The following is a 10,668-nucleotide window of genomic DNA, read 5'->3' on the forward strand; positions in this document are numbered from 1 at the left end:
TGTATGTATGTATGTATGTATGTATGTATGTGTATACGTGTGGGTGTGTCGCTGGTTGATACAGTGAAAGTGAAACACAGCAGTGAGGAGCACAATTTCTCACTCCTGCACCTCCACCGGCTCCACATCGCTCCAGATAAGCAGAGGGCCACCCCGCTAATCTACGGCTCCACCCTGCAGCAGACCTGCTGCTACACCCAACACACCCAACATCGCTCTACCCAGCATGGTTCAGGGCCTTTCTGTGGAGAGGCAAACTGTAATGATTAGGGTTTAGAGGACCACGCTGATAAAGGACATTTGGCATTTTCAGTGGACTGAAGAATTAAGCTGTTGTCTCCTGTCCTCTGAAGAAAGCGTCCAGTTTACGACGTTTGTTTAATTCAGACAACTGCTGTTTTAAATTTTCGCTGATGTGGCATTCATTTACCTTGTATCTCACAGCTACCATCAGTACCTAACAGAATACATAAAAAAAGCAAAGCCTCTAACGTTAACCTAAACGCTAGACTACTGTGTGAGCCAATCGCTGTGACCCCCAGTTTAATAGAGCAAATATTAAAAATATTAAACCGATCTCTCGCGCTCTCTCATATTCATTCATTCATTCCTTTAAGATATCAACACTATGATGATTTTTGGAAACGGGCCCCAGCCACGTGTACGCGCCATCTGGGGAAGACCAGCGTAACCATTACAAAGCCAAGTTACGTTTTTCCGCATTATTGCAGTAGTGAAGCACACACGCGTGTTGGCGTTGTAAGTTAAGTGATTAATACATGCAATATCAGTGAAACACCCAGACACAAATTCTGCAAAAGTCCTGAGGAAAAAAGACCTTAGTGCTGTGTAAAACTTGTAGAGAGTGGCCCCTGCAAACATGTTTTTATTTTCTCCCCTGCGTCAATTTGATTGGTTGCGCTCGTGTTAAATCCCGCCTCCGTACAGATGTAGTGACGTTTTAAAACGCCCATTGGCTCGACGTCATCACCGGGTAAAATGACGTCGCGGCGCCTCCGTAATGCAGCCATGGTGGCGCGGTGGAGCTCTGCGCCTTCTCGGGCGGGCTGCTGAAAACGCTCCGTTTCTCCCGCATGGAGTTGCGAGCCGAGCCGGCCGTGGCAGGGTTGGAGATGTCGGAGGCGAAGAGTGGCGCCGGCGGGACTTCGGAGGGCGACGACTACGAGAGTTTGCCGTCCCACGCGTCCTTCACAACGCACATGACTGCGGGCGCGGTGGCCGGAGTCCTCGAGCACACGGTGATGTACCCGGTGGACTCGGTCAAGGTGAGGCGAGCCCGCGTTAAGCGACGACTGCCCGCGCTGCGCAGGGGGAGCGTGTGCACGTAAAGTTTGCGAAAGACGGAGGAGCTGTTGTTGTTGTTGCCGCAGTTCTGCGTCGGGTTGTGCCCGCGCATTATTGCACGATATCTTTATAAGTTAAAGCGTGACCGCGCGCTAGGGTGACTCTTGGCGAAGTTCTCCAGCGCGCTAACCTAGACAGCTGCTCAGCCAAGGTTACACGGCGCGACGCGAAACTTGCTCTTGGCTATAGCCACCTTGCCGGCTAGACTAATGATCTGGCATGCGTAGCTAAGCTTGCCTGCAGAGAGAAAGCTTGCATTAGGAAAACCTGCTGAACCCCTACATTCCAGGACTCTTTCCCTTTCTTAATACGTTGCTAAATGGCTAGATGCCTACTAGCTGCTCCGGCGTGGCTTTGGGAAGTTTTGCGTCAAGGCGAAAGCGTTTTAGCCACCGTTTAACGTAAAGAGGGGGTTGCTTTTGCTTGGGTTGTAAAGCCGCTACCTTACGTCTTTTAAATAAAGTTAGTTTTGGTTGTTTTGTAATGTATATCTCGTGTCCAGGTAATGGACAAACCAGGTTCTAGTTTAAACGCTAAGCGTAAACGATTTTTCTACTGTGCTCAGTAACAGAGTTTATTGTCTTTATTTTTTTATTGCGAGTAACCGTGCCACTTAAACCGCACCGTGTGTGTATATGTGTGTGAGTGTGTGTGTGTGTGTTTCTTCCTCTACGGGGAAGACATCCAAGTTGCTGTTCCCTCTTCCTCACATTTTCCCTGTCTGTCGTATTTCCTGTATGGGAGGAACCCCATGTTCCCCTCGCTCAGTCTTTGTATTCCATAATATATAATGTACCTCTGCCCAGTCCGATTGCGTCTGTTCCCATTTGACCTGAAGGTTAACAGTAGGATTGTTCTTGTTTTTTGTTTTTTTTTGTTTTTTTTTTGTTTCGCAATGTTTGCTTTATCGGATGTAAAATAATATTAACATGCTGATGGAAATGCAGATTCATCTGTGTACAAGAGCCGCACTGATCTTCAGTCCCGACACTGTGTAAGCCCTGAAGCAGCGGTGCGTTCAGGCTCGCACTTGCCTGGCTGCTCACCGAGCAGTATTTCAGACTCGTTCCCTCACCTGGGAAGTCCTAGGCCTGCCTGCTCCGGTTTCCAGTACTGAAACACCCGTGTCTTTTATGTGAGCCCAAATAGATCCTTTACAGACAAGGGCAGCCTTTCTTTGGGTGTTATTGAAGTAAAATTCAGCAAGATTGTGTGGTGGGTTGGAAAGGAGTTTGAAAGCGCATGGTTTATTGCAGTTTGCCCCTGCAGTGTGCTGGTAGACTGCTCTACTGGGTTAATGCTTTAGTTTGGAAGGGATTTAAGTGTCCAGTCTACAGAGCTTATAAAGCCTTAATTGACTTTTCTATTCTGAACAATAACACCTGCAAAGTTGTTTTTAGCCATTGTTTTTTAATACACGGTAAGATACATATTAACTGACTTCACTCATAACCCACAAAGACTTATTTCTGTCTAATTCTTTTGAATTCGGTACCTGACTTTTTTTTTTTTTTTTTTGACAAATTTGGTTTCAACAAGAAAACGTACTAAACGTCTGCTGAGCAGGATACTGGCACCTGTTGAATGTAGAGAAAGCGTTTGCATTTTGCTCCCAGCCGCGCGTGTCCGCTGGAATGTAAGCCTGTTCAAAGGAAAGCTGATCCACTCTGAGGGGGTGAAGGGGCTCGTGTGTTCGGTGGCCTCTGGAACGCTCTGTCTGCCTGCCTCTCTCTGTTTCTGTGCCATCTGGTCCCACGTTTCCCCACGTTTCTAACGTGGGCAGAGACAGGGCTGTCACGTTTTCACATGTTAAAAGAGGGACACAACAGTGGCTTAAGACTTGCTTTCCCACACTGGGAAATGCCTAAACTGGGGCTGAAACTGTTTGTGGTGGTGGTCCGGCGTTGGCCTTGCATCTTAAACCGACTAAAATAAGCCCTCGGTGTTCCTTTTTGAGGACAGAAAGAAAACCCTCCTGCATCAAGTCTGAATGTGTCCCCAGGAGGATCAGAGAAAACCTCACAGTTTGTCCTGAAGTGTTTTTATATTTTTTGCAGGTGTTTGAAGGCTGGTGACCCCATCAGACTGGTGGCTCGTGCCAACCTACGCCAGGCATGTTGTAACTGAGTGACTCTACTGGTAACAAAAGTACAAGTGTAGAGAAACCGGAATTCCCAGTGTCAGGGTAGTGAAATTTTTTTTTGTTTTTAGCCTGGGCATGTGGTCCCAAAATAAAACCGCATGATGTTTTACGCGATCTGCACGCTGTTGCTCACTCCAGTCTAGTGAAGTTGCTCTCCAGAGAGAGAAAAAGGTCCAAAACAGACTTGCGAGATGTTCCGTTAACTCATTCATATCACGGGGCACTCAACTGTGCTCGTCTCACGGGGCACTCTCAAGTGCGCCTGTTCACCCGAATTCATCTTTGCACAGGTTGCACAGACAACGACCCGACTTGCTTCTAGCATGAAGGTGATTACTTTCAGTGGCTCATTGTGCATGCTGAGGTTTCGATGAGGTAACTCCTACGCTCCCATTCCTTGTGTTTTTGTGTTTCTCTGTTTTTGTTCCTGTGACTCATGCTTCCAGAATGGTCACCGCGCCTTCACCCCCAGCACCCTTGAATGTGACTGCAGGTACCAGTGATTAAAGTGAGCTCTATTGTGCTGCAGAGTCCCTGTGAATAGAAGCTGATTTCTTGACTTGAATGCCAGTGACTGGTTACTGTTTGGGTAATGGATTCCGATTTACAGAAAACAAAAGTGCCGTTTAACCAAACCACCCTCTTAGGAACGTCTCTGGATAACACCGGATCGCAAAAGTAACAGGAGTATCTATTGTTCTTGAAAACGTAGCCTTAGCCCTCGGCTCTGGGTTTGGGATTTGACTTCGCCGCTATGAAAACAGACACAGGAGGTGCTGATTACTGTGCGCCACGCTGCGAGGTTGCACGCCAGGAGCTGGCGGGCCATATTACGCAGTGCACAGCTGCACAATAACATCCACAAATGTCATTGGTGTATGGTGGCATGTTGCTCGAGGCTGCGAGGCTTGCGCATTCGTCGTGGAGGAGAGATGGGCGGAGTTTCGGCGCTGCCCGTCTGTGAGGGGCGGGGCCAGTGCCTGGGCTGTTATCTCTCTGGACCGGAGTGTGCACACAGCACCAATCGCTCTCCTGCATATGTAGGGCAGGGCTGTGTAGAGGGTTGGCGGAGCTGCGGCACCCGCACGCACCCGCACGCGGCTTAGTTGAGGTCCCAACCTCGGTGTTAGAAGGTTGGGTTTGGTTTAGTTCCTGGCTCTGGTCCAGAAATATGTTGAAGCAGCAAGAGGAGGAGGCAGAGGCTAAATGCAGGCCAGTACCAGTGACACTACTAGTACGTCTGGGTTTAAATAAGTGCGTGTCGAAATATGAGCCGTTTGTGTTACGCACTGGAGTTGCTATTGTAGGATGATCCCTTTGCGCGACTTCAGTAGACCCGGGGTAGTTGTTCAGAAATGCATACTTGACCAAGAACGATCACAGTGCTTCATAGGAGACCAGGGATTGGTTCATGACAAAATATTTCTCTCTAATGGCTTCATAGACTTCTCCATTGGGCATGAGGAGGAGGAGGATTTAAGATGATGTCATTCATGTAGCCGTCACACCTCCATGTCAGCTGTAGCCAATTAGGATGAAGATTACTTCAAGATTAGCCAACCAGAACTGAGACATCAGCTTTATAGGATCAGGTGATCATTGCCAGTTGGGTGATCATCGCCAGTCACGTGGGCCCCAGAGCAGTTTGTTGGATTCTGTGTTTGTTCGATCGCGAATGCAGAAATTCTGTCCACTCCACGTCTAAGTGGGTTGAATGCAGCCGTTGGAGAGGGCCGCTTCAATATGGCTCTCACTTTGCAGTAGTTTAGTGAAGGCCACACCTTTCTCCTCAGTTCATCAAATCCATCTTCCAGAGAGGTGGGAACCTCAGTGGCACTCCAGCAGACACGCATACACGTGCATACATCTCGGCACAGTTCCAGTCTAGGGTAGGGTCCAAGGAGTCTGTCTTCCTCCAGTGTTACGACATAAAGACTATAGGTGTTGTCTCTCACTGATGCGTGGGTTCTCTCACAAACGCACCCTACTTGCTGAACACTTAACCGCTTGGATCTATATGCCTGGCGCTTACACACACCCTCACCTTCCACACTCTTTCAGTGGCGAGTTTACCATCCAACCCCACTGTGGTTATAATAGCAAGTCGCATTACTGTGTATCTTTCAGTTAGAGTTCACAGTTTAGGAGTACTTGAGTAGCGCTCTGGTAACCTAAACTGGAACAGAAGTGGGTGTGGTTATCGTAGGTAGGCCTAGTCACGACTGCTTTACAGACGCTGTGCTGTTTAATCTGAAGTCACCAAAGCTGAATGACACCTTGCCTTCACGTTTGTTTAAACTTGAACCCCTCCTTAAACCTTATCTGTTTACTGCAGAAAGATGGAGAGTGTTTTAAGCCCGCCCTTGTGATGCGTGGGATCACCATGCGATTACTGTGTAGGTTTCCTTTCTGGCAGCTTGAGTAGAGACGCACGCCTTTTCCAAACTCACTTCAGCTCGACTACGGAATTCCCAAGCTGCTAACGGCCCTGGGACCCGCCCTCTCCCTTGAGAAGCAGTCCACTAATCGGCACATCCCGCGTGTTCTCCACAGACACGCATGCAGAGTCTACAGCCGGACCCGAACGCTCAGTACCGCGGTGTGTACGAGGCCCTGCGCCGGATCGTGCGCACGGAGGGCGTCCTGCGCCTCCTCCGCGGCCTCAACATCACCGTGCTGGGTGCCGGCCCCGCTCACGCCCTCTACTTCGCCTGCTACGAGCGCATCAAGCACTCTCTCAGCAACGTCATCCAGAACGGCGGCAACAGTCACCTGGCCAACGGTACGCGCCGCATGCCGACCAGCTGCCCCCCTGCCGGGCCCTTCCCCAACTCTAACGAAGCTGTGCTCTTTTTCCTTGTTCTTCTCAGGCCTGGCCGGAAGCGTAGCTACTGTCCTCCACGACGCTGTGATGAATCCTGCTGAAGGTAGCGTGTGCGTGCGTGCGTGCGTGAGCGTATTTCTGTGACCGGTGTGTGTGTGATCTCTGATCTGTTTCGTCTTCTGCCAGTGGTGAAACAGCGGCTGCAGATGTACCGGTCTCCATACCGTGGCCTGTTTGACTGCGTGCTGACGGTCAGCCGCACTGAGGGTGCGGCTGCCTTCTACCGCAGCTACAGCACGCAGCTCACCATGAACATCCCTTTCCAGGCTGTGCACTTCATCGTCTACGAGGTCACGCAGGAGCGCCTCAACCCAGAGCGCCGCTACTGGCCCGGCACGCACATGCTGTCTGGTGCGGCGGCCGGCGCTGTATCGGCCGCCGTCACCACGCCACTGGACGTGTGCAAGACGCTGCTGAACACGCAGGAGAACGTAGCGCTCAGCTCTGTGCACGTGAGTGGCCACCTGTCGGGCATGGCCAACGCCTTCCGGGCGGTGTACCGGCTGGGCGGCGTGCCGGCCTTCTTCAGAGGCGTGCAGGCGCGTGTCATCTACCAGATGCCGTCAACGGCCATCGCCTGGTCTGTCTACGAGTTCTTCAAGTACTTCCTGACCCAGCGCAAACACCACGGACTGGAAGGGCCGAGCAGGGCGGCGATTGACCGGGCGGGCACCACGTGAGGCCGACAGGATCTGGACTTGCGCTCTGGAGGAGGGGCACAGAGACCCTCTGCGTTCGTCGTACCCCAGCGTGCGTGATGAAGGCTTTCCTTCTTATAAATGTAGATAATCGAAAGTTCAGAAGATTCCGGATGCTTCTGGAGTTACTGCAACTGTCACAATGACTGTCCCTTTCATTTGGATCTGTGTCTCTGCAGCTGAAATATTTATTTACTGGAAAGGTAATACAATTGGAATTCACAGTTGCTACAAGCAAGAATTACTTATAGGCAAAAAGTGTACCTGAATTCAGAAATGCAATTGTAAGAAAGGGGGAGGAGAAAAAACTAACTCTGGTGTCTCGTCGCTCGGGTGTCCCGTCATTTATTGGCTGTACTTGGAGATAGCTGTTGGAAGTGGACCCAAAGCTATTCCCTTTTTCATGGTAACATCAACACTGCTTTGTTTAGCATTGCTTGTGCGTTTATAGGTTAGACATAGGAATATATAATATATTTTTTTATTTTGTTTATTTTGTCCACAGGCCTTTTGTTGGCTTCTGTTTCTCCTTCCTGTGAAGATTGGTACCAGACTGTTTAATCAAACACATTGCAGAGTTCTGCTACGCGATGAACATGGATCAGCTGCATTTTTTTTTAAGAAAGTGCTTCTCTCTGGCGGAGCCTGGCTACGTTTAACTGTGGCGTGTAGTTCCTCGACCAGCAAGCTTCTGCTACCGTGACGTTTAATGTGCCCTGAGACAGATGCAGGTTTTAGGCAGAAATGATTCACACGTATGTGTTCAAATACAACCCTTTACGCCTATAGTTGTTGTTATCACTATCGTTATTTAATTTTGCGCTTGCCCTTGAGGACTGGATTGGGTGTTCATTACTGACTCTGACCCTGTGGTCCAGCGGTTCAGCTGCTATAGTGGTAATTGCATCTAATGGTAAAGCCCTTAACAGATACTGAAGCCTGAGCCTTCAGGGAAGGTTTTTTTTTTTCTCTCTCTCTCCATGATTTGAGTAGATATGTGGTTAGAATCTGGGACCCTACGACAAATTTGATTAGCGAACGATGACCTTTCTTTGGACACATGAACCCTCCCTGCCTTTCTTTAACAACTTTTCTCAGTTGAACTGACGGAGTCCGTTTCCCCAAGCACTCGGTGCCCACCGTTGTCTCAATGCCTACAGGAACAGTTAGAAACTGGAAGCCTCGTGCTGTCATAAACGCACCCCTTAGGAAGGCACAAAAACCCTTTGGTTAACTCTTCCGTTCCGCGGGTCCCTGGAGCCCATTTCTAGATTGTCGCTCACGATCCCAGTGGACGGAACTGAGCTTGAGAGCTCGCCTCGCCCTCGAGCGGCGAATGCTGCACAAACGCACAAAGCGCAGGGAGGCGCAGCGCTGTAAATAACACGCGAGGTGACGGGGAGGTGTCTGCGCCGCTGTTGGATTTGACACTCTTCTGATCGAGCATGTGTTGGTCCCAGCAGTCTGAGGAGCATCCTCACCAACTTGGGCTGTTTTTATATTTACCTATTTTGTAGAATTTTAAGATTTTATTCAAATGTATATATTAGTAAGTTGATCTTGTGACTAAAACGTATTCTAACACGTATATTTTAACACACATAAAGGTTTGAATTGTTCCGTTTATTTACGGACAGTTCAGACCTCATGCGATTTGTATGGTCTATGCAATCTTTATGTAAAAGGATTTTCTATGCATTACTAACAGGGACGCCCGTGTGTGTGTAGGCACTACAGGCTGTTGGAAGGGTCGGTTCACCCCCCCCCCCCCCCCCCCCCCCTTAGGAAGGCCAGCTCCGAGGTGTCCACACATTGCTCCAGATTCCACAGGAATTCCGAGATTTTTGTTTGCCTCCCAATTCGATGATCTTTGGATTTCCAGCGGTTGGCCGCCCCAGCGCCTCCCTGATTCCTTTAAAGCCCCAGCCGGCTGCTCCCATGGTAGATGGGGCGCTTACACACAGCGTAGCCTTAAAGGAGTTGACCCTCTAAAAACGCTTGAACTCCAGAAAGTGTTTTAATGTTGCTGACTTGCAGAATGTCTTCATAGTTTTGAACCCTTTCCTTAAGAGGGAAATGGTGTTCCTAAGCATGTTTTCTATGCATCTGCACTCTGGCTGGTATGAATTGTTTGGTGTGTGTGTGTGGGGGGGTGGTTTTGTTTGTCTTTTGTCTTTTTTTTTTCTTTTTTTTTATAAATACACAGTTTTGCACTGCACAAGTAGAGTAGCATAGGAGGAAAACCCAAGACTGGTGATATTTTATCATCTCCACAATGCTCGTGCTCCAGCTATCTTTATATGTGTGCTTATTGTGACTGGCCGGTGGTTTTGGTGATGTCTTCATGCTTACGCGTTTCATACGCGTTCATTTGCACGTACAGCACACTCGACCCCTGTGTGACAGGTTTTTTTTGCCACCAATGACATGCGACGGCTTCATTCTTTGCACGCAACACCGTAGGGACATTTTGAACATGCAGTGCCATCTAAAACATCCTTTAGACATACTTTACAGTGCTGAAAATAATCTTGATTCGGAATGTTTATTGATTTGTGCGGATGCTGCTACAGTTTGTAACACTGGAGCTGGAATAAAGATACTTTATTAACCCAGTCCTCGGTGTGTCGTTCATTCAGCAGTCTTAAGATCCATACTGAACATTTTACATTTACAGCATGTAGCAAATGCTTTTGTCCAGAGATACAGAAGCACAAATGTGATTTGTTGTGTCTATGGTTCTTACACATTCTAATTTAAGAGACCGCCAGACAAAATGCCCATGAGAACTACTTTTTATTTTTATTTTTATATATAAAATATAATATAAAATGTATTTATTTTTTGGCCAGGCCATGTGTACACACACATATATAAATGTTTGTGTGTACACATGGCCTGGCCAAAAAAAGGTCTCGCACTAAAATTTTGTTGGACTGCCTTTAGCTTTGATTACGGCACGCATTCGCTGTGGCATCGTTTCCACAAGCTTCTGCAACGTCACAACGTTTATTTCTGGCCAGAGTTGCATTAATTTTTCCCCCAAAATCTTGTATTAATGATGGGAGATTTGGACCACTGCGCAAAGTCTTCTCCAGCACATCCCAAAGATTCTCAATGGGGTTCAGGTCTGGACTCTGGTGGCCAATCCATGTGTGAAAATGATGTCTCATGCTCCCTGAACTACTCTTTCACAATGAATCCTGGCATTGTCATCTTGGAATATGCCCATGCCTTCAGGGAAGAAAAAAAATCCATTGACGGAATAACCTGGTCGTTAGCATATTCAGGTAGTCAGCTGACCTCATTCTTTGGACACAACATTGCTGAACCTAGACCTGACCAACTGCAGCAACCCCAGATCATAGCACTGCCCCCACAGGCTTGTACGGGAGGCACTAGGCATGATGGGTGCATCACTTCAGCCGCCTCTCTTCTTACCCTGATGCACCCATCACTCTGGAACAGGGTCAGTCTGGACTCCTCAGACCACATGACCTTCTTCCATTGCTCCAGAGTCCAATCTTTATGCTCCCTAGCAAATTGAAGTCGTTTTTGCCAGTTAGCCTCACTGACAA

General features: G+C 48.5%; 1 protein-coding gene across 2 annotated transcripts; it reads left to right on the forward strand.

Moving 5' to 3' along the window:
• Nucleotides 1-1,014: 1,014 nt before the first annotated feature.
• On the forward strand, nt 1,015-9,705 carry slc25a37 (solute carrier family 25 member 37). 2 transcript variants are annotated; one of them, XR_003410709.2, is made up of 5 exons: nt 1,015-1,286; nt 6,062-6,290; nt 6,379-6,435; nt 6,519-7,496; nt 7,596-9,705. XR_003410709.2 is itself a non-coding variant. In XM_027011257.2 (4 exons), the coding sequence occupies exons 1-4, from the start codon at nt 1,095-1,097 to the stop codon at nt 7,070-7,072; spliced, it is 1,032 nt and encodes a 343-aa protein (XP_026867058.2). In that variant the 5' UTR covers nt 1,015-1,094; the 3' UTR covers nt 7,073-9,705. The 2 variants fall into 2 exon arrangements, 1 of the variants encoding a protein (XP_026867058.2); XM_027011257.2 differs by having other exon boundaries at nt 6,519-9,705.
• The last annotated feature ends 963 nt before the right edge of the window (nt 9,706-10,668 follow it).

Source organism: Electrophorus electricus, chromosome 18 (genome assembly GCF_013358815.1).
Source record: "Electrophorus electricus isolate fEleEle1 chromosome 18, fEleEle1.pri, whole genome shotgun sequence".
Lineage (NCBI taxonomy): Eukaryota > Metazoa > Chordata > Actinopteri > Gymnotiformes > Gymnotidae > Electrophorus > Electrophorus electricus.